The sequence below is a fragment of the Leopardus geoffroyi genome, chromosome D4 (genome assembly GCF_018350155.1).
Source record: "Leopardus geoffroyi isolate Oge1 chromosome D4, O.geoffroyi_Oge1_pat1.0, whole genome shotgun sequence".
Lineage (NCBI taxonomy): Eukaryota > Metazoa > Chordata > Mammalia > Carnivora > Felidae > Leopardus > Leopardus geoffroyi.
The window spans coordinates 57,606,240-57,633,098 of NC_059342.1; the positions used below are offsets into that span (position 1 = coordinate 57,606,240).

At 51.3% G+C, this 26,859-nt stretch overlaps 5 protein-coding genes across 13 annotated transcripts in view; 2 read left to right on the forward strand and 3 right to left on the reverse strand.

Annotated features, from left to right (window-relative positions):
- TLN1 (talin 1) overlaps positions 1–810 on the reverse strand; it is a 31,831-nt gene extending 31,021 nt beyond the window's left edge. For 4 of the 7 annotated variants that reach the window (XM_045469613.1, XM_045469612.1, XM_045469611.1 and 1 more), the window contains exon 1: positions 368–810. The gene's annotated coding sequence lies outside the window, so the exon portion shown is untranslated. The remainder of the gene's footprint in view (positions 1–367) is intronic. The other 3 variants (XM_045469615.1, XM_045469610.1, XM_045469614.1) reach the window with 3 other exon arrangements.
- Positions 811–862: 52 nt separating this feature from the next.
- CREB3 (cAMP responsive element binding protein 3) lies at positions 863–5,713 on the forward strand. The gene is made up of 9 exons (XM_045469628.1): positions 863–1,093; positions 1,203–1,350; positions 1,427–1,494; positions 1,591–1,680; positions 3,613–3,719; positions 3,828–3,896; positions 4,765–4,849; positions 4,947–5,031; positions 5,114–5,713. The coding sequence occupies exons 1-9, from the start codon at positions 1,001–1,003 to the stop codon at positions 5,428–5,430; spliced, it is 1,062 nt and encodes a 353-aa protein (XP_045325584.1). The 5' UTR covers positions 863–1,000; the 3' UTR covers positions 5,431–5,713.
- GBA2 (glucosylceramidase beta 2) lies at positions 5,577–17,637 on the reverse strand. 2 transcript variants are annotated; one of them, XM_045469618.1, is made up of 18 exons: positions 17,621–17,637; positions 16,252–16,836; positions 12,845–12,936; positions 12,427–12,542; positions 10,111–10,329; positions 9,597–9,836; positions 9,262–9,364; positions 8,947–9,100; positions 8,730–8,855; positions 8,359–8,531; positions 8,017–8,121; positions 7,699–7,806; positions 7,445–7,596; positions 7,213–7,319; positions 6,923–7,065; positions 6,729–6,844; positions 6,438–6,629; positions 5,577–6,159 (listed from the first exon to the last, which is right to left on the reverse strand). In XM_045469618.1, the coding sequence occupies exons 2-18, from the start codon at positions 16,584–16,586 to the stop codon at positions 5,887–5,889; spliced, it is 2,754 nt and encodes a 917-aa protein (XP_045325574.1). In that variant the 5' UTR covers positions 16,587–16,836; positions 17,621–17,637; the 3' UTR covers positions 5,577–5,886. The 2 variants fall into 2 exon arrangements, with proteins under 2 accessions (XP_045325574.1, XP_045325573.1); XM_045469617.1 differs by lacking the exon at positions 17,621–17,637 and adding an exon at positions 17,495–17,566.
- Positions 16,772–21,230, forward strand: RGP1 (RGP1 homolog, RAB6A GEF complex partner 1). Of its 2 annotated transcripts, none has more exons than XM_045469625.1 (9): positions 16,772–17,261; positions 17,646–17,780; positions 18,162–18,298; positions 18,810–18,893; positions 18,998–19,147; positions 19,422–19,568; positions 19,773–19,900; positions 20,112–20,301; positions 20,825–21,230. In XM_045469625.1, exons 2-9 carry the CDS (start codon positions 17,665–17,667, stop codon positions 21,046–21,048), a joined length of 1,176 nt encoding a protein of 391 aa, XP_045325581.1. In that variant the 5' UTR covers positions 16,772–17,261; positions 17,646–17,664; the 3' UTR covers positions 21,049–21,230. The 2 variants fall into 2 exon arrangements, with proteins under 2 accessions (XP_045325581.1, XP_045325583.1); XM_045469627.1 differs by having other exon boundaries at positions 17,195–17,327.
- On the reverse strand, positions 21,166–22,257 carry LOC123593565 (microseminoprotein, prostate associated). Its single transcript, XM_045469639.1, has 3 exons — positions 22,128–22,257; positions 21,793–21,901; positions 21,166–21,456 (listed from the first exon to the last, which is right to left on the reverse strand). Exons 1-3 carry the CDS (start codon positions 22,255–22,257, stop codon positions 21,276–21,278), a joined length of 420 nt encoding a protein of 139 aa, XP_045325595.1. The 3' UTR covers positions 21,166–21,275.
- Positions 22,258–26,859: the final 4,602 nt, after the last annotated feature.

Below are 26,859 nucleotides of genomic sequence, written 5' to 3' on the forward strand. Positions count from 1 at the left end.
ACCTTGATTCCTAAACCCAACTCCACCTAATCCCAAACTCACCAGAAGCTCCCTCCCTACCCCTATACCCGCTATCAGCTAACCTCAAAGCCGATCCCCGCCCTGCGCCTCACTGCCACCCCACTCGTCACCCTCCCCAAAACTTTTCCCAGACAGAGGACTGATCCCAGGAAGGGCCTGGCACCCTTAACGGCCTACTTAACTCCGATCCCAGGCCGAGATACACTGGACGATGACCACTCCAACAGTACCCGAAACAGGAGACGCAGGGAAGTCAAGGGCCCCGCCCGCCCTCCCGCCCGCTCGCTTCCCGGGCCTGGCCTCGCGACCCCACCCTGAAACTCGGGCTCGGCCCGGTCCGGCCTACCTGCGCTGCCCGGCTTGTGCCCCGCCCGCCGGCCCGCTAACCCGCTCGTTCTCCGGGTGGCAATCGGGCTCCGGCCTCGCCCTCCCTTCGACACTCTTGCGGCCACTTCCGTCCCCGAAACGTCCCCCACCCGCGGGCGGCGCCCTGGGCCCGCGCTCTATGGTTGCGGGGACTGCAGGAAGCTGCTCTGGCCCCAGCTCTCGATGCTCGAGAGCCGGCGAAGAGAGGGGCTTCCTGTCCCTCCCCGGCAGGAAGCAAGGGTGCGGCGCAATCCGGAGAAAACGTCCGACTGCGCCCGAGTTCCCTTTTAGTCTCTAACCCTTCCTTTTTTCGGCCGGGGGTCAGGGCGGAGCCGGTTCCCCAGAATGCCCGCCCTGAGGGGGTGAGGAGGCAGCAGGGACGTCCCCTCTATTTGCATAGCTCCCGGGACGTGGTGCGCAGCTTCTATGCCATTTCCGCGTCAAAGGAAACTCCAAATCCCGAATGCCTCGGGGGTAGGCACGTCACTTCCGTTGTGTTGGAAGTTGCTGAGAATCGAGTCTTGGGGGCTGGTGTGGTTTGACAGCGACGGGTCCGGAGTTGTGGAGGGGTGAGCTTTTGTGTTTTTGTCCATCCTTCCCGTAGATATCCGGTATGGAGCTGGCATTGGACTTGGGTGACCAGGAGCTGCTGGACTTCCTGCTAGAAGAAAGCGGAGATTTGGGGGCAGAGCAGCCGCTTTCCGAGGTGGGTGGGAGCTGTGGTTGGCGCGGGGCGGGCGGGAGGTTGGGGGGAGGACGTCAATGAGGCAGGAGGTAGTGATAGGTCAAGGCTTGTTCCTTTGAACCCTGTGCAGGCACTGAATGAATGGGAGGTAGAGGATTTCCTGATCTCCCTGCTGAGTCCCCCAACGTCGTTGAACGTTTTCAACTCCTCTGATTCCTGTCTTGTCCACCATGATCACACCTACTCTCTCCCACAGCAACATGTCTCTATAGATGTTGGTGAGTCTGAAATAAATGAAGTTTAGGGGGAGGGGAGGATTCGTAGGCCTGGCTTTTTATATTTTCCCTTTTGCAGATGGTGGGAAGTATGGAAAAGAGGGGGCCCAGACGACTCCACTCCATGTGGAGGAGCCAGCGGAACAGGTACTTGACTTGATTTACCGCGGGATTATGCCCACATTGCACATTCCTTTCTGACACCCCCTTGCAACTCTCCTACCCACCTCCTGGTAACCCCAGGGGATTGCTAGGCTGATACTGACAGATGAGGAGAAGAGGCTGTTGGAGAAGGAGGGGCTTACTCTGCCTGGGACACTTCCTCTTACTAAGGTAAGACTTCCATTGATGGAGTGAAGGCTGGAGGTGGGGGTTGTGAGTCCCAAGTAGGCTGGTTCTGTTAATTTTATATCAGGAAGGACTGAGATTAGAAAATTTAGCAAATTTGTTGCTAATAGGAAGCTGGAGCCTGTAGTTAATATGGTGGATGCAGAGCCACATCCTGGTTTTGTGAGACTTTCACAAATTTTGATGTTCTTTTTAAAAATTTTTTAACTTAAAATATTTTTTTAACGTTTATCTTTTTGAGAGAGAGACAGGGTATGAGCAGGGGAGGGGCAGAGAGAGAGGGAGACACAGAATCTGAAGCAGGCTCCAGGCTCTGAGCTGTCAGCACAGAACGCGATGCGGGGCTTGAACTCATGAACCGCAAGATCATGACCTTGAAGTCAGACATCCAACTGACTGAGTCACGCAGGTGCCCCTCTTTTTGTTAAAGTTTTTCAAAGTTTATTTTTGAGAGAGAGAGAGAGCACGTGTGCTTGCTTGCTTGAGTGTGTGGGGGAGGGGCAGAGAGAGAGAGGGAGACCCAGAATCCCAAGCAGGCTTCTGGCTCCCAGCTGTTAGCACAGAGCCCACAAGATCATGACCTGCGCCATTTAACCAACTGAGCCATCCAGGCGCCTCCCCTTTTTTTAAAGTTTATTTATTTTGAGAGAGAAAAAACCAGCAGGGGAGGGGTAGAGAAAGGGGGTGACAGAGGATCTGAAGCAGGCTCTGTGCTGACAGCAGAGAGCCCAACATGGGGCTCTAACTCCCAAACCATGAGATCGTGACCTGAGCCTAAATCAGATGCTTAACTGAGGGAACCATCCAGCTGCCCCTTGGTGTTCTCTTTAACAGAGAAGAATTCAAAACCATCAGTGCAACATTAGTATAGGGACCTGGAAAGGACTGTATAAGCAAGGGGCCCTGACACTTACATTTCACTGGCTTCAGGGTAACCCACTGATAGCTGAATGGCAGAATTAAGTTTTAGAATTCATCAAGAATTCCTCAAGGCTGGATGAAGTAGTATAGTGAGAATAATTGTAAAATCCCAAGTTTTAAGTTTTAAGTGATGAGGGTCAACTTTATAAGCACAGTACGACAGTACTATTGTGAAATCAACATTCATTGATAGAAAGGTTGGGTTTTAATTTCTTAAAATTTTTTTTTTAATTTATTTTTTGCGGGGGAGGGGAAGAGAGAAAGGGAGAAAGAAAATTCCAAGTAGGCTCCATGCTGTCAGTGCAGAGCCCATTTCGGAGCTCTGACTCACAACCTGTGAGATCATGACCTGAGCTGAAAACAAAGGTTGGATGTTTAAGTGATGGAGCCACCCAGCTTCCCTGAGAATTTTAATTTCTTAAAAGTACAAGAAGAGTTACCAGTTTGAGATGACTAAGAAAGTGAGTGGGGTTTGAAGGCTCTATCAATGGAGGTGTTGCCTCTAGAACGGCAGTGACCATCTTGCTCTCCTTTATACCCCCAGAGCACGTTTTAGTGTCTAGTTTTGAACCTATGTTTGACATATATTAAGAAGATGCAGTCCATCCTGAGGGAAGATGATGAGTTAAATTTTGCCCACATTTTTTTTTTAATTCTGAAGAAACAGTAAATGCCTTAAAACAGTTAAAGACTGTTCATTCTCTCTGGTCTCGGAGGTAGATCCTAGGTAAGTCCAGTTGATAGAAACTATAGAGACAGATGTTGGCTTAGTATAAGAAAGATCTTTTTTTTTCATTAATAAAATTGTTAAAAATTGTCTGGCTTGTGAGGGCGTTAACCCTAGGTCTTCAGAGGCATTCAGACAGAAGCCAAGTGCCTATTGGCCAGGGAAGCTGTAGAAGGGATTCCTGCATTGAAAAGACTGAACTTAGTTGCCTTCCAACTCTTTGGTCCAATGTTCCTCTGATGAGATTTCTTTTCCCTGTCTTCTCTTAGATGGAGGAACAAATTTTGACACGAGTGCGGAGGAAGATTAGAAACAAAAAGTCTGCTCAAGAGAGCCGCAGGAAGAAGCGGCTGTATATGGGAGGCTTAGAAAGCAGGTACAGGAGGGAGAGGGACCCAAGGGGTGGGAACAGAGGTAGTTGGAAGTGTTGGGGTTCAAAGATGGGGGGTACAAGTCATGTCCTCATATCCTGTTATTCCCTCAGAGTCTTGAAATATACAGCCCAGAATCTGGAGCTACAGAACAAAGTACAGCTCCTGGAGGAACAGAATTCGTAAGCAACTCTCGAACATCAGTTCCTTCTTCCTCCCGTTATATGCTGTTGTACTCTTTCCCTTGCTCCACACTGGATTTCTCACTGGGCAGTGCCCACATGCAGGGTCTGGTGCTTGCCCTTAAGTGGATGATTCCAAGCAGCTCATAGTAACAGGGAACAAATTCACAAGTAACTAAGGATAAGTATCCAAAAAGAGAGAGGAAGGAGTAAGAAAGACCCTGTAGGACAGATCACATTTGATAGTAGGTAAGATTCTGGGGTGGGGGTAGGGAGCATTCTAGGCAGAAAGAACACAGCATAGTTCAGTCTGGCTGGAACCTTAACATAGGGAAGTTGAGCCAGAAGGTAGAGAACATAGAATGCCTGGTGAGGATTATGTGCATAGCTGATCAGACAGTGTAGAACCACTGAATGTATCTGCAAAGGAGTTTAAATCTGGGCAGGACGGAAAGGGGCTTATCTTTTGTCCAAAATCAAAATGTTCTTTTTTTTTTTCTTTTTTCTTTTTTTTTTTTAGAGTGTGAGCGGGGGAGAGGGGCAGAGGGAGAGAATCTTAAGCAGGCTCCATGCTCAGTACGGAGCCTAACATGGGACTTGATCCCACAACCTTGGTATCATGACCTGAGCCGAAACCAAGAGCTGGACACCCAAACGAGCCACCTAGGTGCCCCAGAAAGGTGTTTAATGAGGAATTTCAGGCATTTTGTCCACAGAGAGGAAGAGGTCATTTGCAAAATAGGACAAAAAGCAAAAGGGACAATTTGGTGCAGATGGAGGAGTGGACTTAACAAGGAGGGTTTCATTGTATCTCAGGGTGCCCAGCCAGGGGCTGCTCATGGTCTCCCCCCACCCGCCCCCCTTCTAGGTCCCTTCTGGACCAGCTGAGGAGACTCCAGGCCATGGTGATTCAGATATCCAACAAAACCAGCAGCAGCAGCACCTGTGTCTTGGTGAGGATGGTGACGGCAGGAGAGATTCTTTTCTCAGGCAGCAGCCATAGGGGTACAACCTAGAGCTCTTCTTCATTTTCTTTCTCCTGTTCTCCAGGTCCTACTTTTTTCCTTCTGTCTCCTCGTCCTACCTGCTATGTACTCCTCTGACACCAGGGGGAGTCTGCCAGCTGAGCATGGAGGTGAGAGGCTTGAGGATGCCATTAAAGAAGGCTGGGGGAAAGCCTGGCCTGGCCTGCCCTTGAAGAGTCTTTGTTTCCTTAGTGTTGTCCCGCCAGCTTCGTGCCCTCTCCAGCGAGGACCCTCACCAGCTGGAGCTGCCTGCCCTGCAGTCAGAGGTACCAAAGGACAGCTCAGACCAGGAGCTCCAGGCTCTCGGCAACTCTTGCTGTCTGCTGAGACAGATGCCTCAGGCTCCTGGTGCCGAGTCTGCCTTGACATTGCCACTTCCTGTCCCCTCCCCAAAGTCCCCCTGCTCAGGTCCAGTCCTTCCCCTGCCCACAAACTTCACAAGAGAAGGGGGATGGCTCCCTACTCACAGCCCCACATCTGTTATCTTACAGGGCAGATATTCAGGCTAGATGTGAGGATATGGGGGGGGGGGGGGGAGGCTAAGCCAGAGCCCAGAGTTCCTAGTCTGTGTCCAAATGAAAGGAATGGGAGAGGGCTAGCCTGAGCCCCCGTGTCCTGTCAGGAAGCCTGGGAGTTCAAACACATCACACTTCACTGGCTTTCTGGGTCTTTTATTTGTACCCATGTATGTCTGCCACCCCATGAATGGGCCTGGGGGAGTCAACTAACTTCCTCAATCATTTCATGCAGTGAGGGGATTGGGTGAAGGAAGAAATAAATAAGTGATTCTGACTCCTGGGTCACCCTCAACCCCTCTTTACTGGCGCGATTGGGTAGGGAGAAGGGTAGGGGCATGATTGTCTTGGTGGCTCAGGGCTGCAGGAGATTGGTGGGGTGAGGGGTGAAGAGGAAAGGCCAGGCTGGAGGCTGGGCTGTTAGAGCCTCTCTCTGACAGTTCAGAGAGCTCACTTTGGATTTGCCATGGCTTCCTTTGGTCCAAGTTTAGGCCCTGTGCTTAGTCCTGTGCCCTGTTTGGCTATTGGCCTGGAGGCCTTTTTATGCTGCTGCTGCTGCAGGGCCAGCTGCATGGCCCAGATGCTCAGCGGCCGCATGTAGGCCAGTGAGCGGAATACCCGCTGCTGGCAGTATGCTTCAGGGGTCTGGAAGGCCAGGCCCAGGCGCTCCCACACAGTTCGGTAGCAGCCTTCAGCTGTCTGGAAACCTTCCCAAGTCAGGCCCTGTAGGAAGAGATGTCAGTCACATTACTTGGCAATCCCTGAGTAGCCACTTCAGCTGGACAGATGGAGACAGTAGGGTCTCTCCCCTCAGGGAGTTCCCAGCTCGTGGTAGAAACAAACGTGATCCGTAGGCAGAAGACTGAGGCAGGAAATGGAAGGCATGCCAGGGAAAAGGGAGAGGTCTTCCACATGGGTCAGGCCCTACAGAGGTCTGATGGCTGAGCAAGTTTGCCAGCCCAAGGTACAGATGGTAGAGAGATGGAAAGGGAGTGTATTACCTCCTGGATCATGGTGGCTGCCAACCCATAGACCACACCCACCCAGACTTCATCAGACTGGACACTGGATCTGTCAGGAACACCATGGGGCTGCATCCCATTCACAGCCCCCATGGCTCCTCCTGCAAAGGCCCGGACATTGAACTCGAAGATGGTTTGGAGAGCACAGACCACGTGAGGGGTAGGAAATACCTAGAGGGGTAAAGGCAGAGACACGCTTCCTTAAATTTGCTTCCCACCTCCAGAAAAAAACCAACTTTCTCTCTGGCTCCTCTTCCTAGTCTTTCTCACCTCAGTGTCTCCTTCTCCTAGACCACTGGCCCTCAGGAACCACTGGCCAGCACACTGGTCAGACATGATGCTACAGGACTGAGGTGGAGGGCTGCAATCATAGTTGTAATAGCGGCCTGGAGTATAGGAAGACAAAATAAGGCTCCTTGTGTTCCCATAGCTGCCTTAGGTCTCCTTAGGCTCATCCAACTCACCATTCCATAGTAGTCTCTCATAGGCTTCTTGACCTCGTCTAAGGATGGAAGAAAACTTATCCTGGACATCCTGTGCCCCACATAGGACAGCCATCTGAACCATCACAGCCACAGCTGCCAGCCACAGTCCTCCACAGTAAGCACTGATCAGGGACACGGATTTGGAGGTCAGACTGGCAGCTCCAGCCACTCCCATGCATAACAAGCAATGAGTCATTCTTCCTTGAGCCCACAATTCTTTGGTGCCCAGTTCCCCACCTCAGGTACCCTAGAAGTCCCTACTCTCCAACCTGGGGCCTGTGGTGACCCATCCATCATAGGTCTGGTCTGCATAGCCTCCATTCTCAATGAGTCCATCTTGGTCCTTGTCAAACTTCATTTCAGACTCCATCACGGCCTAGAAAGGGACCAAGATACTGAAGACCTAGATGGATACTAAGGAGCGACACAATAGCCAGCTGGGTTCTCCCCAAACACCAGTCATGCCCTTGGCACACTGGCCACTGCCCATGCATGTCTTACCAGACATACAGGCCACATGTCTCTCAGGAAGCCCTGGTCACCCGTCAGGTAATAGTCTCGGTAAACCTGCAGCACAAACTTCAGGTTTAGGTCCTTCCAGTCAGCGGTATCGTGGACCACATATGCATTGACCCGGAGCCATGGCTCGTCATCTGTGGGAGGGGAGGAAACCTGACTGATTTGCATTGGTGGGTTGGGTAGAGGGTACAAAAGTTGAGGAAGGGAAGCAAACTCTGGGCTGGAGGAATTTTTACCTGGGTCCCCAATATCATGGGGGATGACGTTCCTCCTTTTCACAGGTGCCATTACCCCACTCATCAGGTATTGTCGCCGTGTCAGGTCCTCCCTGAGCGTGGCCAGGGCTGGCGGAGCAGACATACAATTGGGGGCAGGGGTAGTGAATGGGCAGACTTGAGGTGGGGCACAGAACTGTTTGTGACCCTAGAGGGGAACCAGTAAGCAGGATGCGGACACGTTGGGTAGAGAGGAGGAAGGAGACAATCTCAGGGACCAAAAAGATTCGTGGGTGTGGGGGGCTAAAAGGGCAGAAGGGGAACAAAAGGGACCCATACCCATGTCATACTGCAGGCTGAGCTCGAGTTTGGGCCAGAGCATGACGAGGGCGAATGAAGCATAAAAGTGGACATCATATGTGTTGTACATGCGATATTCCTGGCCTGGAGGAAGGAGAGAGACACACTGTCTCCAGAATTCCTGCTTCCCCTCCAAGTCCCCTCCCTAGCTTGTCCTTGAGCTGGGGATGGGGCACTGTCATACTCCACATCCGCCACTTAACCCCCTCATTCCAACCAATCCCCTGGGGGAGGCAAAACCCACCATCCTGCCTTCTGGCAGGGCACTAACTGGCCCCATGGATTCGGCCTGCTGTACTGCAGTCCACCACCAGCCTGTACCTTCAAGGTAACCAAATCGACCATACTCCTGGAGGATGGGGCGGAGCTGACACATGCTTCCCACCAGCTCCTCTGGTAAGGAGTCTTCAGGAACCTCCAGCCATACTGTGCCTCCATCAGCCAGGAAGTATAGTTCATTGAACAGCGCAGATTTGTACCAGGCAGGCAAGGATCTGGGGAGTCAGGAGGAGGGAATGCTCTAATGAACGTGGACCTCCAAGGAAGGGAAGGATTTTGGAGTTCTGCAGAGTGGGGGGCACCAAGTGAATCCCAGTCCAACTCTGCTGACTGTGGTGGGTGGAGATTGAACCAAGGAGTCCCATTTGGAGTGTGAGTGCCCAGGAGAAGGGTAAGAGAGGCCCCATTCACACCTGTCGTCCAATACCGGGCTCTGCCAAGCTGAGATCTTCTCTTCCCAGTCTGTGTATCGGCACAATGCATAGTGGCTAAGGGTGGGAGCTGCATTACCATCGCGGCCAAAGAACCTTGTGTACCGTCTGGGATGGAAAGAAAAGGAAGGAATGAGAACTCGGGCTCCAGGTCAGAGCTCCAGCACCTTGGATCCCTGAATTCTTTTGATCCCTTCACCTGTAGTAGACCTGGCCCTTAGCTCCAAACATGATTCTGGGCATATCCCAAGCCAGCGAGAACTCCAGGCGGCACTGGCCTCGAGGTGGCAGCTTGCCCGTAACACACACAGCCCCAGCAATGCCTACTCCTTTCTGTGAGGGGGTGCTTCGGCCTGAGGGAAGCACAAGAGAAATTGGCACAGGCATCCTCTTCAGCCCCAAGGATCCCTAATATGGGAATAAGGCCTATTCATGACCAGGGCTCTCACCCCTCCTCCCAAGACAGGGACAACCTCTCTTCCCACCACCTCCCTATCAAACCCCCCCCCGTCACCAGCAGGGGAGTCCAGCTGTCCATCTTGAAGTAGGTCTTGCCACACCTGCTGCCCAGTGCTGTCAGGGTCAAAGGCTGTGATGTGGGTTACCGTGGTATCCGCCTGTTAGGGGGCCAAAAACTGAGGGGAAGCTCCACAAGTATGCTGGCTTTGGACTAACTCTCCAGTTCCCATTATAATTCCCACCTCCAAGTTCCAGAGGCTTAAGGGCTGTAGTGAGGATGGGATTCAGGAAATGAGGAAATGAAGAGACCCTGGTGGGATGGGGTGGGCTCAGGGGCCAGGCTGAGGGTAGGGGTTTGCAGACTAAGGTTTAGGGCAGGCTCTTTCATACCGTGAGTCGTGCAGCCACAGCCATCGTGTAGGGGTTTGGAAGGGTTGGATGATGCAGCAGCAGCCCCTGTACAGTCTCCCCATCACGCTCCAGATAGAAGGGCTCATTCCACAATCCCCCTGGGGCATCATCTCCACCCCCCAGTCCATTCCGCATGGAGAACATGATGGACACGTCCAGGGCTTCATCCCCTTCATTTTCCACATCCCACACAAAGACTCCTACAGGCAGGCTGCTGTCCTGGGAGCAAAAGATCAGACTCAGATGGTCCCAGTGTAGCGCCTCCTGGCCCCACTCCTCCGTACCAAGGACCTGGCTCAAATATTACTCCCTGCCCCCAGTAGACTCTCTTTTGTTTCCACTTGCATCTCCCCAGATTTCCAGCAGGCTGTCTTACCAACTGAGCGGAGATCCTGGAAAACCGGCATGATGTCTTTCACAGATCATGGAATTTCCAGCAGAGACAGATCTCAGGGAAGGGAGGGCAATGGAGGAAACATAGTGGGAGCCTCACCTGGTAGTCATGGGGCAAGATGGGTGTGATCTGGCGACAGGTAAGGGTGACATTCTGGCCAGGAAGCTGATAGACAGTCCAGGCTCGGGGATAGAGGGCGTGGTAGAATGCAAAGTACCCACACAGGCCCCAGTTCCAGCTGCGTAGGACACTTGGGCGCTCCACAGACAGGACTTGCTGGTACACAGTCGTCCCTTCCCGACGCAAGCACACTGTGAACTAAACCAAGAAGGCAGATAGGCTGGATGGGGTAACCACAGGCACCTCAAACTAGTCTCCCGTCCCCTTTCAGAGCCTGCAGTGGTTATCATTGCACCACAGCCTCACTCATCCCCCAGACCTCTCCCCCAGTGGTGAGTCACCACCAAGTCCTGCCTCCTCTCTTCTCCCAGGCTTCCTCTCCCTTCTTACTATGGTGGTCTTAGCACCCTCACCATTTCTGCTTTTATGCTCTGCCTCTTGCCATCTGGTATCAGAGGATCTTTCTTACAGGCAAATCAAGACATGTTAGTCTGTGCTTATATTTCAGTGACTCCCCATGGCCCTCAGGCTAAAGTCTAAATTCTTCTTCCTGGCTTTGAGGGCCCTTCTTGATCTGGCCTCTCCCTGCCTATCAGACTCATTACTGTTCAAGCACTTATATTCTGGTCATATTGAATACTCACTGTTTCTTGAACACACTAACTACATTTCCTCCTCCATGCCTTTGCTCCTGCTCATTCTCCATCTGGTGAAACCTCTCATCCTTCAAGGCCTAGGTCAAATGCCATCTCCTCTCCGCAAGCAGTGAGTCATTCTCCTGTGTGTCCCCCTACCCCTCTAGTTTAGCATGTTATAATGGTTTTGTTTACATTCTGACTCCCTGACTGCTCTGTGGGTTCTTTGAAGGCAGGGCCCTCTCCAGGTCACTGAGGTCCCCCTCTCCAATTATGACTCCACATCAGAGACAGGCAGAGTTGGCACGTGTAGGGAGAGCATGAAGAAAGTCTAAAGCAATGTCCCTTTTTTCTCAGCGTACTATCTATCCCTCTTATTTTGGTTCTTAGGTGGTCTCACAGTCTCCATTTTCTCAAAGTCCTATTGCCCTAAAAAAATTTAAGCTTTTGGAGTATATGGGCTATAAGGGGTTAATCTTTCTTCCCTTGCTTCAAAGTATGCCTGACAAATTTTAATGTATGTGTACAATAATTTATGTTGTTGGAAGTGGCTAAGACTATGGGCTTTGAACCACAGCGAGAGCTGGTTCTGGATCCCAGAGCTTCCATTTACCAACCATGTGACCTTGGGCATGTTACTAAATCTCTTTGGATCTCAGTTTCCTTATCTATAAAATAGGTGTAATAATGGTTCTTACCTTGTAGGACTGTCTTTAAATATTAAATATCATACAAAATGCATAGCACAATCTCTAGTACATGTTAAGCATGCAGTAATTACTTTAACTCGAGTCACGATTCCGGAAGGCACTTCCCCTCAGGATACCTAATGGATGAGCCAGAGAGGAAGCTTGGGGCATTGGGTAGGGTTGGTAAACCTGAACTAGGAAGGGCATTGCCATTAATTGGACTCAAGGTCTGCTAGTCATTTTTTCTTTGAAGATGAGCTGAAAGCTGGAAGCATCCCTCAGACAGGAAATGGGAATGTGGTGGACAACTGCACATATAAGGTTGCTGGAGAGAGATGATGAAAGGTAGACTAGATGCCTCTGGCAACTGAAGGTCCAGATGTGATGAAGGAACAGAGGGAAAAGAAATGAAGCTTCAGAAAAGGGAAAAAAGGAGATCTATGCCTGAGACAGGAGGGACTTCCCAGGCCCTCAGCCAGGGAGACCACCAGAGGAGTGGTCACCAGCAGAGGAGCTGACCTCTAGCTGAAGGCTAGCCAATCAGGGTGAAGAGTAGGTACCCTACACATCTTTTTTCCCCATGCATTTATAAACTTTTGGGTTTGTTTTCCCTTCTGGTACTACTGAATGTTCTTTTAACCAGGTTAAGGGATCTGGAAATTCCCTGCTCCCCCTGGCTGGGGACTGGCTGAGCTAGTGGAGCTGGGGCAGCAAAGTAGGTAGGAGCCATTTACTAGAGAAATAGAGGGCATGAAGGTGCTGGGGCTGTTTACTCTTTTAAGAAACATGTGCTCTGGGAGTATCTCATTCCTAGTATATCCTAGCACAAGGGTGGGCACAGGGGAAGCATCGTGAAAATACTTATTGGGCTGAATCGTGTGCACATCTAATTTCTACATCCTACACTGGCCAAGAGGCTTTTCCTGGTCTGGGGTACTGTCCTGGACTCTCCTTCACCTCCTGGTTCTTACTTGGTCAGCAATGACTGTCTGGTGCTGGTACATTCCAGGATTGAGCTGCCAACGACAGAACTGGCCTCTCCAACCTCGAGTGATAGTGCCTCCCCCGATGCCACCCAAAGGACAACCTAAAGATAGAATCAGGATGGTTAGTGGGACATGGGAAGAGGAAAAGAAGCCCATTCCTCACTTTCTAGACTATAAAGATGAGTTCCTCTAAAAACCCTGGGGATATCAGATCAACACATTGTATGCTTTAAACTTACACAGTGTTTTATGTCAAGTATAGCTCAGTAAAGCTGGAGGAAAAAAAAAAAACCCAGGGAAAGGGGCTGTGCAACTTGCAAAAACTGATCGCCTCTTGCCTAGCTCTGCAGTAGACCCAGAGGCTGGGCCCTCTCTGTGCAGAGCAGAGCTGGGGTAGACTCACCATAGATCTGTCTCAGGGGTACACAATTGATGAGGTCAATGAAAGGTGTTTTCTTCTCCACCTGGGTCTTCCGGTACCACCACTGCAAATACCTGAGGAGCAAGAGGCAGTGTGAGTGGAAGGGGCAGTGGGCGCTATCTCCTGGGCTGCAATCCCCTGCCTCTCTCTGGTCACCCAGTTGTAACTTCCAGTTACATGGCTTCCAAGGACCGTTCCCTTCACTTCCAAATCTCTCTTCCTTTTCACTTCTCTACAGTTCAAGGTCCCCTACTCTTCTCAGTCACCCCAGCTTACAGCATGGGACTATCTTTGTTTCTCCTCTTTATTCTCCTCAGGAGCTTCTGACCATGCCTCACCTGTAACTCCACTACCACTGCTTGGCTTTAGTTCAGGAGCTTTGCCTGAGGTGCTGAGAGGGCCAGTTTTGTTTCCCTGACTACACCCCCCCACCCACCATGGGAACAGTCTGCTGGGATAACTTTCTTCTTCTTCTTCTTTTTTTCTAGAGGGTGGGGAGGAGCAGAGAGAAAGGGGGAGAGAGAATCCCAAGCAGGCTCCACACTCAGCACAGAGCCCAACATGGGGCTGGATCCCACAACCCTGGGATCATGACCTGAGCCAAAACCAAGAGTTGGATGCTCAACCTATTGAGCCACCAAAGCGCCCCACTTTCTTCTTTTTAAAGTGACTATTTTTCTTCCTGATTGTGAAAGATGAAAATTTGTACAGTATACTAGATGGAAGAGGAAAAAATCCCACCCATAGACAACCAGTGTTTACATTTTGGGGCATAACCTTTTAAGTCTTCTTTAAAACTTCAGCATTTAAATAGTAAGGTTTCTGAGTTTGCTCTCTCATAGTATCCTAGTAAAGCCTAAAAATCCCTACCTGGGGATTTCCTGGTCTTGTCATAGCTCTGTATCCAATAAGCAAATGGTTCTGTTTGGGATTCAAGGCGCTGACATTGGTTTCAGCCTCTCTTCCAATCTTAAGTCCTACAGATTCCCAGAGTGGGTCATCACTAAGCAACCCTTGTCCCACCAGACTCTCCCAATTCTATTCTCCTCCCTAGCCAGCCATTTTATACCTATTGTTCAAAGCACACCACTTGTAACTATGTAATTGGGTAAACAACTCCTCTAAGCCTCAGTTTCCTCATCTACAAAATGGGGTACCTCCTGCCCTGCCTATTTCATGGAATGGTTGAAAGAGCAAATAACATTATAAATAGGAAAGCCATAGGGTACCCGTGTCAGGTATTACTGTTACTTGCACATACGCTATCTGAACTCCCAATCAGATGCTGTCTTGTTCTTTCAGTGTTTCTCACACGAGTCTGACACACTTTTAAATTTCTTGGGGAAAGGGATAGTGACAAAGACTAGCTGATTATTACCACAGCTTTAAGCACAGGGCAGGGCACATGGTCTGCAGTCTGTAAATTATTTGCTGAATTTACCAGTGAATGTACAAACAGTGGGGCACTACACAGGTGAACATGAAGAGGAGCAAGGGGAGGAGAAGAAATGTGATTAGAGAATAGGGAGGGTACATTCTGGGAGAAGGGGGGGGGGGAGGAGGAAGACAAAGGATGAGATGATGGGAAAGCAGAAGGTCCTCTTTGCCAGCTTAGAGGAAACTGGACTTTGAAACTAGAGGCCATAAAGGAATAGAGAAGGGAGGGAGGTTACAGCAGGGATTAGGGCAGTGAGGGAGAAATGCAAGATCTGAAGGTAAGCCTAACAAAAGAGTATCTGGTGTAGAACAAGCACTCAGTAAACATGTATTGAATGAATGGACTCAGGCTGGAAGGGAGAGCAATCAAAACTGAGTCACCACAATGAGGCCAAGAGAACTCTGGCTTGCTGCAACTCCTGATCAGCAAACCTCCAGTTTGGTCTCCTCTTAGGGTTCATCTCTCATTCCCCTAATTTAGCAGCTGGCCATTCCTGACCCATTTGGCCTTCTCCCTTATTTCAGCCCCAATTTAAGAATTATCATTCACAATTAATTGTTCCTTGTTTCACCCCTGCTTTCTCCTCAGTGCAGGACCTCATCCCATTCCAAAAGCCCCATGACAATGATCTCCACCCTATCCTGGCATGTGGAGCCAAGGTTCAGGGGGCTGAACAGAGCTTCAGGCCTCTGACTCAGCTCACACTTAGGGGCTGAGGGGCTAGGAGGCCTACCCGTTCTTGATCTCAGTGTCCTACCACATGCATCCCATTGTGCTTCTCTCAGTACTCTAGACCTCAGATCTTATTTTGACCCAGAGCTCTGGGGGTCAGAGTTGGGCTGAGTCAGTTTCTGAAGTAACCTGGAGGGATGATTGTTCTTTAGTACAGGCCACCCACAGGAACCAGCAGAGGAGCCAGATACCCAGGCAGCGTCAGGCCCTTCCCACTGCTTAGGGCTGGGCTGGGGTAAGGTAAATGTGCTCCCAACCCAGCCCTACAGCACTGACTGAAAGGGAAGGGTCCCCTACTTTAGAGGCTGTTAGAGCTGGGTTTTCTAACCTTTATTCCGCCATCCCCAGCTGTGTTTACTTTGTGGATTGACTCAGAATGACCTAAGGGTGATGCTTTCTGTCCTCATATCCACCTGTTCCTGTTAATAGGTCTTGGCTTCTCATCACTAGCTTCTGAACTCCGTGGGATCTGTAAGGATCTAAAGGAGTTCTACAGCTCAGGATAAGCTCGTGGGGTGTCTGCAATCCGTGGGGGAAGGGGTACCAGAGCAGGCCTTGGAAGACTATATTACTTAGAGCTCTCGGGACACTTATGGCAGTGCCTCTCTGGCCAGAGATCTCTGCTTTTTGTATCAGGGATTGTCTATCTCAGAATAAAGTGAACAGCACACCCCTCTCCTTAGCGTGAGAGCCGGCAGGCTGTCACCCACTCCCTGGAGCTAAAGCTTGAAAGAAACCAATGGGTGTTGGGACTGTAATGTGGTGTGCCTTTTAAATGAGGCAGACAGAACACCCCAGTTACTCAGGGGAATCAGGTTGAGAACTCGCCCCTTTGGAATAAGGGATAAAACAACATTGTGTCTGTACCATAGTAGACAGACTATCCTTTCCCGCCTTGCTACAAAGTATAGCAAATGCCAAAGGGAAGTCTTTGGAAAAGGAGTGAGATGGAGCCTAAATGGGAAAGGATGACTGCAGGCCCAATATGTTCCTGCTCTTTCCTACTAGAAAGACAAGTTTCTGGGAGGAAGGGGGTTGCAGAGATGTGACCCGGTCTCACCAGCGCTCCAAACCACAGGCTTAGAATATGTTGGGGGTAGGGGCCAACTGACTGGAACAAGGCACCCACCTGCTTTCTCACCCTTTCTCACCTCTGCTGGAAATCTTGTGCTGGAACACAGTGAAACCTAAAATACTCTAGGCAATGGGATCTACTCACCGCAAGCCCATGCCCAGATGCTTTATCAGGTTGCTCAGGGAGATGTTGTTGGCATTAAAGGGTTTCCTCTTCTCTGCAAACTCATGAGCCAGGCAGATGCGCCAGCCAAAGGGAGGCACCTGGTAGCCCTTAGCTTTGCCTTCATAAGAAGCCATCAGTTGCCCACAGTCCTGCGGATTGCTGCAGCCCGGCTCACTTAGGGGCCGATTGTCTTCAGGGCTGTCGCAGTCTGTAACCTGCCCAGCCTCAGTGTCTCCAGCATTATCAGGGCAATAAACCTGTGGATCCCCTTTGGCACAGCTAGTCTGCTCCGAGGCTGGGACTCCGGTTCCCATGTTCTCAGGATCCTGGGTCCCCACAGCCTCGATGGTCCCGGGTCCCAAGTCTTTGGGTACAAAGTATCTCTCTAGGCAAGTCCAGATGCGGGCGGCGGTGGTTGTTAGGTGTCGTCTCGGGGGGCCAGGCGCTGGGGAAAGCCGAGGTGAGCTAGTGTTTCCGTGGAGCCTGGGAGCTGTTGCTGCAGCGGCGTTGGCGGCGACAGCAATAAAGCCGCCTCGGGCTCCCCCTCGGTCTTCTCTCTGGGTCCTGGGAGGGAAGGATCGGGTCTCGTCGTCATTGGGCCGCGGTGATTAGTTTGCCCAGCCAAAGGGCGACTGAGCCCGCGGAAAGGGGAGGAGCCCCGGGGGCCAGCCCGCAAGGAACCGCCCCCGGGACCGGCCTGGGAGCTTGCGGCCGCCTGAGCCCCGTCTCCGGGCCGTGGCGCCAGGCCCCACCCCGCCCTGGGTAGGGCGCCGGGTCCCGCCGGTTGGCGTCTGGGACAGCGCCTGCGCCCGGGTGCCAGCCTGTGGGAAGGTGACCCAAGGCGGCGGGACAACCCGAGCCCCTTCCGGTCCGATCAGCCGGGCGTTTCCGGTCGGAAGGCACTCGGTGGGGAAGGGGGGCTGAGGGGAAGTCCCGCCTCTGCCGCGGACGCCGCCACGCACTTGGCCCGGCTGTGGAAAGGCGGTCAGGTGAGGCCCTCGGTGTGCCGAGACCGGGTATTCGACCGTGTGAGGTGCCCGGGCTAAGGGCACGAGGTGACGGGCGGTCGTGGCGTTGGGCTGGGACCTGGAGCCTGGAGGGAGGTTGGGGAGGCTGGTTCGGGGGTTCCGGGAGGTAGGGGGACTAACTCGGTACTGAGAGGGGCGGGGGTCTGGAACCCAGAGAGACGTCCTACCCCTACTGGGTCAGCTGCCACCCGTACTTGCCATCCACTTTCCCGCACCCCAAAGCCAGGCGCTTCACTTAGACACCGTGCTGGTGGCCGCTGGTTTCCTCTGTCCTGGCCCCAAGGTTCTCCTCAGACGCCCCTCCCTGCCATGGTCCTGACCTCTGACCCCCTTGTTTCCTTTTAGATCTGATTCCGGAGCTGCCATGATTGAAGTGGTAGCAGAGCTGAGCCGAGGTCCTGTGTTTCTGGCGGGGGAGGCGCTGGAGTGTGTGGTGACAGTCACCAACCCCCTGCCCCCCACGGCCACTTCTGCATCCAGGTGAGGATGCAGATGCTGAAGGAGGTGGTTCTTCTGGGAGGAAGCCTGGTTTCTATGGTGCTAAGCCAGAGCTCAGATTGTCCTGTAGCACACCACCACCTTCTTGCTCATTGCGCTCTCATTGTAGGAAAGGGCTGTTGAACCGAACGTGTGGTTGACAGAGCCCTCCACGCTCCCTTCTCCCCTTCCCCATTTCCATTTTACCCACAGTATACTTCTTTTTAATGGATTGTCTTTGAGGTTCAGGATTCCCCCATCCCTAAGACAGCCACTTCACCATGTTGGTCTCCTCAGATGGTGTGGGGGGGTGGGGGGGAGTTTGGGAGAGCATTTGTGAGGTCAGGAGCTCCCCTCTGATGCTTTCTTTTCTTCTTCCCATAGTGAGGCTTTGGCCTGGGCCAGTGCCCAAATCCACTGCCAGTTCCATGCCAGTGAGAGTCGAGTAGCACTACCTCCCCCTGACGCCAGTCAGCCAGACGTCCAGCCTGAGAGCCAGACTGTCTTTCTACCACACCGAGGTTAAAGATGGGCATTTGCCTTTGGAAAGGGGTGGAGTCATTGTCACCTGAGAGTGAATTTGTTAGGTTGCTCTAGTGGGTCCTTATAGTTTCTGTCATATTGGGAATGTTGGGGAATGTAATTGTTGTTTTGGGGGTATATGACTGTTTGTATCTTACAACAAGAAAATAAGGGTAGCTTACTTTGGGCTGCCCCCACTTGCTGTGCTAGTTTCACCTAGTACTAGACAGTGTGGGTCATTTTTTTTTTTAATTTTTTTTTTTAATGTTTATTTATTTTTGAGACAGAGAGAGACAGAGCATGAACGGGGGAGGGTCAGAGAGAGAGGGAGACACAGAATCTGAAACAGGCTCCAGGCTCTGAGCGGTCAGCACAGAGCCCGACGCGGGGCTCGAACTCACGGACCGCGAGATCATGACCTGAGCCGAAGTCGGATGCTTAACCGACTGAGCCACCCAGGCGCCCCTAGACGGTGGGTCATTAAATTGCAGAATTTCTTATCTCTTTCAGGTGAGAGGGGTCAGTGTATCCTTTCCACTCCACCAAAAATCCTTTTCTGTGATCTGAGGCTAGATCCTGGAGAGTCCAAATCATGTGAGTGCCTATCTCTTTCCCACCCCTGGATTGCCTTCTAAGGCTCCTGGAGGGAGGACTTCTCTGGCTGCCTCTGGCTGGCCTGACTACTACTTCCCAACCAGACTCCTACAGTGAAGTGCTGCCCATAGAGGGACCACCCTCCTTTCGGGGTCAGTCAGTCAAGTATGTCTACAAACTGACCATTGGCTGCCAGCGTGTCAACTCACCCATCACTTTACTCAGGGTCCCTCTGAGGGTTCTTGTGCTGACAGGTAAGTAAGGATTCCTGGAGGGAAGGGCTGGGGAAGAACCTCACCAAAGCAGAAAAGATCTGTAGAGGGCCTGCAAGGGGGGCTGGAGGGAAGCTTCCTGGTCTTAGTAAAGGTGCAAGTTGGGGGGTGGGGGGCGGTTTCTGGAGACTAGGTTGAAATGTGTACCTGGGATGTGACTCCCCTTACCTTCAGCCGTCACAGGTTGGAGTCTAAAACCCTAACCTCTACTGTCTATTCCCTCCTAGCACTACCTTTCCATCTCTTCTCTCTGTAGGCCTTCAAGATATCCGGTTTCCCCAGGATGAGGCTGTAGCCCCATCTAGTCCATTCTTGGAGGAGGATGAAGGTGGGAAGAAGGATTCATGGCTAGCAGAGCTGGCTGGGGAGCGTCTCATGGCTGCCACATCCTGCCGCAGCCTCCGTGAGAATCCTTTCACAATTGCCCTCCCCCATACCCCCATATTATTACTGTCTCTGACAGATTTTCCTAATTGCCATATGCTTCTTGAGGATTCACTGATACTCATCCCACATTATAAAGAAAAACCCCACCTTGGCCTCTGGCTCCCAGCCCTTGGTACTCCCCAGTGTGGACTCCAGGCTCATAGTGTCCCATTCTTCCCAGATCTATACAATATCAGTGATGGCCGAGGAAAAGTTGGGACATTTGGCATCTTCAAATCTGTATACAGACTCGGCGAGGATGTGGTGGGGACCTTAAACTTAGGGGAAGGAACTGTAGCTTGTTTGCAGGTGAGAAGGAAAGGGGATTTTGGGGTGCTGGGCCTGGAGGGCTAGGGAGGAAGGAGGAAGGGCCTACATAAAGAGGGGTGGTATGTAGAAGTGAATAGTATGGTCACCCAGGGTCCTTTTGGTAAAATAGCTTGAGATTGGGCTCAAGCCTCTCACCTAGAGTCCTTATTTTCAAGTGCCTGCTAGCAACCACTTCTCTTCTTGCTCCCAGTTTTCAGTAAGTTTACAGACTGAGGAACGTGTACAGCCTGAATACCAGAGGCGCCGTAGGACAGGGGGTATCTCCTCTGTCTCTCATGTGACTCATGCCCGGCACCAGGAGTCCTGCCTACATACAACCAGAACCAGCTTCTCCCTCCCCATCCCTCTCAGTTCCACCCCAGGCTTCTGCACAGCCATTGGTGAGACCCAGACCATCATCGGCGGTGGGGGGGGGGGGGGGGGGGGGGGGGGCTGGTGGTGGTAAAATGCTGTATTTAGGTAGAGTGTAATGGGTCCTGATTCCTAACAAACTTCTGGACATACCCACACCCAGCCTCCGACATGTAACACTTTCTCAGACATTCAGTCTGTTTCCTAGATGCACTAACTTCTAAATTCTTAAGAGCTTTACAGATGTCCTTCACTGCCCCTACCCACTGAGACCCTATGATGCACTGATCTCTGATTCCCCAGCGTGTTTACTTTAATCTACCAAGTCTTGACTGTTCCACACTTAGATTATTAGATGCTTGACCTTGCCATCCTGTTGACATGTTTCTGGTTAACACTGGATTTCTTTAGAGAAATCCCTGATCCTAGCCCTGTGACTTCTTCTCTTCTTCCTGAATACCACTTTTTCCCCCCATTTGCTAACCATATCCTGCATTGGTTTTTACTCCTGCCTTCTAATGCCTCCCCACCTTTATCTGTTTTTTTCCACAGTGTCCCTGAAGTGGAGATTGCATTTTGAATTTGTAACATCGCGAGAACCAGGTTTGGTGCTCCTACCTCCCTTGGAACAGCCTGAGCCTGTCACCTGGACAGGACCTGAGCAAGTGCCCGTAGACACCTTCAGCTGGGACCTTCCAATCAAGGTGCTGCCCACAAGCCCTACCCTGGCCTCATATGCAGCCCCAGGCCCCAGCACCAGCACCATAACCATCTGAAACTGACTCACCACGACGCTATCTTTCTTCAGGATACTGAGAACTCAGCACCTGGACTCTATAGTAGGGCCCATTTTCCCCACCTGGGTCCAGTGGCATGGACAATGAGAGGCAGGCTTTTAGCTGTAGCATTAATTTATTTATTCAGAATAAATTGGCAGCTGCTAGTGGTTTCCCTGGAAGTGGCAGCAGCAGTGGGCAGTTAGCGGAAGGGTGATCGGTTGAGTTTAGTTGGAGTGGGGAGCAGGGGCCCCAGGGGCAGGGGTGTTGGCTGAGCCCCATTCAGGGTCAGGCCCTCCCCCTTTGCAGGGCAGCCGAGGGTCAGATTTTTGCACCAGGGAGAATTGACAGGTTCCTGCCTCCTGACGTACCTCACACCCCGCGGGGAAGTCGATGGGATGCTGAGACCTGGGGAAGCAAAGCATGGGAAAGGAGTCAGCATGGTGAAGGCCCCCTTTATCCCTGCCCTACTTTCCTTCTCTGCCAGCATTCTTCCCATGTCTTTAGTGCCCTCTTGTTCCCTGTGACTAAGCCCTGGCCTGCCATATATGGATTTTTTCATTTCATAGCAGAAATATTTTCCCTCCAGACCGCCCCCTACATCCCTCACTTCGTAGCCTGCAGCCTTCTCTCTTTCTCTCACTCTTGTTGGTACCTTCAGGTTCAGCCAACCTCATACCTCTATTCTGTTCATTTTCCCACCACAACAGTCTGGTTATACCCTGGCAGTCTGTGGTCACTCACGTGTCACAGCAGCCCACACCGACGGGATGCAGACAGGTACAATGGAAACAGTCCTTGCGGAGCCAAGACTCACCGAGGGTAAAATATTTCCCTTCATAGTGGCAGGGGGCTAGGGAAGAACAGGAGATGTTAGTGTGTGTGGGAGTGGGAGTGGCAGACAAAAATCACTTGTGGTCTGCAGTGGGAGAAAGTAAGGACACATCACCTCCATATTTAGTCTATCCAATTTCCGAGCTGGAGGGAGTCTGGGTTTTCTGATAGAGGATCATCTCTAAGCCCCCCTCATCCCAACTCCCTCTGTCCTCGGCCTTTCCAAATACCTCCCCCAGCTTTACCTTGAGCTTGAAAGTAGCACTTGCTGTGGACTCCTGGCTGCTGGAGGAGCAGAGATATCACCAAGCAGATGATCCCCCAGCTTCCCAGGACTCCCTTCGCCTGTCCAGACCAGAGCATCATTAGGGTCATTCCTGCAGCACAGCCCTCTCGATCCCTTCTTGGCCTCTGTTCCAGACTACTCTGGTCTTGTCTCTTTGGCTTTTCTTTGTTTTTCTCCTTGAGTCTTAGTTTCTGTCTTTCTCCCGTGGGCTCCTGTCTCACACCATCTCCTTGCCCTCTGCTCTCACAGGCTTGGGATGTTTATAAAGTGAGGACCCTGGCCCCCTGCTGAGCAGAGCTGGAAAAGCTGTAACTCTGTTTCCTGAGGTGAGGGCATGAAAACAAGAGGTCTAGCTTTAACAAGCTGTGAGAGCTGATTCATGCCCCGGCACAGCGAGGGGGAGGGAGGTGGCCATGGAAGGGGCACTGACTGGGCACTTCCCCAGCAAGGAGGTGGGAGGGGTAAGGGCCCCCAGGTGGTCCCCACATCTCTTCCCTGACCTGGAGAGGAGGAAGCATTCCCCCCCACCCCCAACACACACATACACACCAGGGGTGTGTGTGCTGGGATCCTTGCCTGGACCGGAGGGAGGCATTTCCTGGGGATGGCTAATCCTGCGCTCCAGCCAAACCCAGGAGCTGCAGTAGGGTGCGACAGCCAGAGGCTCCGGGAGAGCGAACCGACACCTGGAGTGGAGCATGTTTCTCTCAGACCGTAGGGCAAAGTCTCCCTGAAGTATGCTAGAGATGTGGGTGCTCCTCCGAGATGAGGAGGTGGGTGTCTCTTGCACAAGCCTATCGGGGATGCGCTTTCCATTGCTCGGTACCCCCAAACATATGGCACATGCAAGATCTTCCCTTATCTGGGGACAGTTCTTTTAAAGAGGGACATGTCTAAATACTCTACTGGTATGAGTCACTCCGGTTTCACAGAGGTGCCCCTGTTTCCTCTAAGAACGAGAATTGAGGAGTCCTCGATGTCCTCTTTTGGGTTTCCTGCAGGCTCTGGAGAACCCCAAGATGGGTGATTAAGACTGTAGGTTATAGAGTCAGACTACTTGGATTCAGATCCTGATTCCACTTAAGAGCTGTGTGACCTTGGGCAAGCTACTTCAACTCTCTAGGCCCTTTTCCTTATCTTTAAATTGGGATAGTAATACTAACTCAGGGTTGTTGTGAGGCTTTAAATGAGATGATGCGTGTAATGCTTTTAGCACTGTCCCTGGCACATGAGCCTCAGGAAATGGTAGCTGCTGTGGTTGGTGCTAAAGCTCAGATAAAATGGGGAGACATTCCTTTGTTTAAATGGTATTGAGCAGCTCTGCACAGCTGAGGACTTCTGTCGGGGGCTGCTATCTCCTATCACAGACTTCTGCCCTTTGTGCATTCGTGCTCCATGTCACCCTTACTACCTCTGGTTTGAGAAAAAAGTGTTGGGGGTAAACCCACTTTTCCTAGGTCAGTCGGTACCCTCACTTCTGCCCTGGGAGAAGGTATCAGTTTCTCATCCTTCCAGGTAACATCAGGACCCCTGCTTTTCTCATTAGGATTGTGATCCATTTCTTCCCATCCCCGCTCATGTGAACTCTCAAGTTCTCCTATTTGACCACTCTAATGCCAGCCATCTCTTTGGTACTAATGACACCTTTCGCTTTGCCATACTCCAAAGACCTTTTTCTAGCTGTTCCTTTCCTGTCTGGAGGGCCACTTTGACCTTCTGTTTTTCCTTCTAAGTCTCCAGTCCATTTTACTGCAAGAGTCATTCCCTGTCACCCAGTGGATCAGATACAACTACTTCTGGCTGACCTTTTTAGAGGGCCACCCTGCCTCTCTCCTCTTCATTCAGAAACAACTTTGTCTGTCCACCTCAGACTCCCTATCTGTCCTCTTCCAAGTAATGGCTTAAGTGGATGGAGATGCCAACTATATGTACCACATGTTCACCCTAGTCAGGTCTGATACCTTTTCTATTTCAGAGGAGTGCCAAGAGAAAAAAGAAAATTCATGGTTGAAGCTGGGTGCCTTGATGTAGGCTGGTGTGTGGGAAACATGACCCTGGACTGCTCTCTTGGCTGGAGCAGGTGGATTAGGAGTCTTTTCTAGCACAAGGGCCCAGAAATCTTGTCAGTGGTCAGTAGCTCTGCTGCTACCTTTCTGGGGAAGGGGGGCCCTGCTGATACCCTGGAAATCTGGGGCACAGAAAGCCTTTTGCTCCTGCAACCTGGAGCCGACCCAGTAGGGGGCAGACACGACTGGGGAGCTAGGAAGCTTGAAGGTGGTGATGATGCCGGCAGGCAAAGGGGGCCCAGTAGGGATTGGTGTGTGTGTGAGGTAATGGGGACAGAAGTGGGGGCCGCCTATAATGAAGATGAGGTAGGCATATGGGCAGGAGTAGGGGGCTTCTTTCTAGAAAGAAAGCCGGGGGCTGAGTCAGGATCCTTCTCACAGAATTTGGGGGAGGGGGGCGTGTCGGGGAGGTGTTGGTTGAATCCACTTGCATTCCTGTTGGTGTGCACGTTCTTGTGTGCGTCTCTATAGCTGCTTGGGCCCCGAGGCCACGCTTGTGGTTGCTGTGTGTATGCTTATGTGTAGAAGAGGTCAGTGGTTAGGGCTCAACTCTGATTACTGGGGCCGCGGCCGTTGGGAACGCCAGTTGCGGGGAGGGGGGGCGCGCGGCCAGTAGGGGGTGATTGGCGCGCGCGCGCGGGGACAGAAAAAACATCCGCCGGAGGCCCGGCCGGGCGGCGCTCCAGCAGTGCCCAGCAGGCAGGTGCGCGAGGCGAGGAAGTGAGCGCATTCCGGCCCCCCGGCCGCCGGCCCTCCGGTGAGTCACCGCCGACCCCTGCTGCCCGCTGCCGGATAGGAGGGACTGGCCCTGGCCGCAGAGGGGAGATTTGGGTGGCTGGAGCCCCTGAGGGTGGTGGTGGGGGGAACCCCTTCAGGGTTACCGTAGCGCTGGGGAGAGTTAAGGGAGGAAGGGTCCTGTGGGGTCGAGGTCCTGGTTTCACCCCAGGCGCGAAACCCCTAATAGACACTGAATACAGAGCCCGTGACTGAATGGAGGCAGGCAGGGAGCCTCCCTTGGGAGAATCTTGGGGCAGGGAGAAGGCCCCAGAGAGCTCGTGTGGGAAGGGAAAGGGGCCCTGGGCAAAACAGCAAGTGGGTGATACTGTCTGGGGAGGGGAGGAGTGTGGGGCTGTGGAGTGAGAGCGCGGTGGACTGGAGTGCTGGAGGATCACAGCGCCAGTGTAGGCCTTGGCGAGCCAGAGCCTGTAGATGAAAGGAGACTTCATATCAGGTAGGAAGGTGGAAATGGCCAGACCCCAGACATAAGGTCTGCCTAGAGGCCTGTGTGCTCGGAGAGTGGAAGGTAGGTTTAGGGGGTGGTGGGACTTAAGGTTAGGTAGGTACCCTGTAGCCAAGTCATTAAAGGCTTTGAATGCTGGGGTGAGGAATTTGGATTTGGCCTTGCAGGTGGCAATGACAGCCTCTGAGCAAGAAGAGTAGTGACTGACTTAAAGGCAAGGTTATCTGTGTGTAACATTACTGCCTCCCATTCCATCTTTGCTGAAGAATTAGGCATGGATATGCTAAATTTTATAGTCATTTAACACTGTGTAACTGCATTTATCAAACGATTAAGTGTTGGATTTTTAAAAATAGTAAAGTTGAAAAATCTGATTCAATATTTGATTTAAAACCCAAAGTTGAGGCTATCAAGTTTAGTTACATGGCATTGTCGTGCTTTTGTGCCCCTTTTTCTCGCAGTGACCTGAGTGAATTCTGTTTCTAGTGCCTCAGTTTTGTATCAGCACAATCCTTCTAGTTTTCCCCTCCTTCATCTTATGGTCTTTATTTTTAACCTTAACTTTCTTCTGTGCAGCCATTTAAACTGCCCTATAACCCAAACCAAGTAAAACATTTCTTGGAGTGGGGCACTGGGCTACAGTATACAAATAACCCAGCTTTACATATGTATTATATTATTATCTTCTGTGCACATGTATGTAACTGTGGAGTTTCTGTGTTTAGCCTGTGGCTGATAAAAAGAGAGAGAAAGCTAAATCTGTTTTATTCACAATAGTATTTATATAACAGTACTTATTAGTCTGATTTCTAAAATCAACTCTATGATGCTATTTGTCTCAGAAACTGACGCTCATTCTATCGTATCATGATCTTTATATTTATTTTATCTTGGGCTGAAGGCAATTCCAAGAATTAGGATTTTAATAATTTATTTTAAAGATCTTTAAATCCTGCAGTTGCCTTTGGCCCCAAACAAGAAAATCTGGGTCAGTTAATTTTAAAAAAAGAAAATGATTTGCTATATTGGGCCCTGCTGCTTTCTCCTGTGCTGTTTCAGTCCCAGCCCTACCTTATTCCCAGTGGCTTTTGCCTTCATTCCTTCTTTGCTCTGCGGGGCATCTTTAGAGGAAAACTTCACACCAACTTCCTCTACCATAAATTCTCTCCCTTCCTTCAATTCTACACTTCTCTTTGCCAATGTACACCACTACTTCTTCATTGATTTTTTTTTTTTTTTTTTAAACCTACAGCCCTTTCTGGCTCTTTTCCATCTTTAACACTCTCTTGTTGAAATCTTCTCTTTTTCCTCCTTTCTGTTTGGTAAGACCTTAGATTTTTAAAAGATTGGATTTTATTTATTATTTATTCTGCATGATCTGTCTT

What these genes read in the sequence shown, in the direction of transcription:
- CREB3 (XM_045469628.1), top strand. Translation starts at nt 1,001, where the DNA reads ATGGAGCTGGCATTGGACTTGGGTGACCAGGAGCTGCTGGACTTCCTG. An exon ending in TGGAGGAGCCAGCGGAACAG is followed by an intron (nt 1,495 to 1,590) that starts GTACTTGACTTG and finishes TGGTAACCCCAG; the next exon opens with GGGATTGCTAGGCTGATACT. An exon ending in TCTGCCAGCTGAGCATGGAG is followed by an intron (nt 5,032 to 5,113) that starts GTGAGAGGCTTG and finishes TTGTTTCCTTAG; the next exon opens with TGTTGTCCCGCCAGCTTCGT.
- GBA2 (XM_045469618.1), bottom strand. Translation starts at nt 16,586, where the DNA reads ATGGGAACCGGAGTCCCAGCCTCGGAGCAGACTAGCTGTGCCAAAGGG. An exon ending in AGACAGTCATTGCTGACCAA is followed by an intron (nt 10,330 to 12,426) that starts GTAAGAACCAGG and finishes TTCTTGGTTTAG; the next exon opens with TTCACAGTGTGCTTGCGTCG. An exon ending in TGGGTCACCACAGGCCCCAG is followed by an intron (nt 7,066 to 7,212) that starts GTTGGAGAGTAG and finishes GTCCCTGATCAG; the next exon opens with TGCTTACTGTGGAGGACTGT.
- RGP1 (XM_045469625.1), top strand. Translation starts at nt 17,665, where the DNA reads ATGATTGAAGTGGTAGCAGAGCTGAGCCGAGGTCCTGTGTTTCTGGCG. An exon ending in GAGGGTTCTTGTGCTGACAG is followed by an intron (nt 19,148 to 19,421) that starts GTAAGTAAGGAT and finishes TTCTCTCTGTAG; the next exon opens with GCCTTCAAGATATCCGGTTT. An exon ending in AGGCTTCTGCACAGCCATTG is followed by an intron (nt 20,302 to 20,824) that starts GTGAGACCCAGA and finishes TTTTTTCCACAG; the next exon opens with TGTCCCTGAAGTGGAGATTG.
- LOC123593565 (XM_045469639.1), bottom strand. Translation starts at nt 22,257, where the DNA reads ATGACCCTAATGATGCTCTGGTCTGGACAGGCGAAGGGAGTCCTGGGA. An exon ending in GTGCTACTTTCAAGCTCAAG is followed by an intron (nt 21,902 to 22,127) that starts GTAAAGCTGGGG and finishes GTTCTTCCCTAG; the next exon opens with CCCCCTGCCACTATGAAGGG. An exon ending in GGTGTGGGCTGCTGTGACAC is followed by an intron (nt 21,457 to 21,792) that starts GTGAGTGACCAC and finishes TTGCTTCCCCAG; the next exon opens with GTCTCAGCATCCCATCGACT.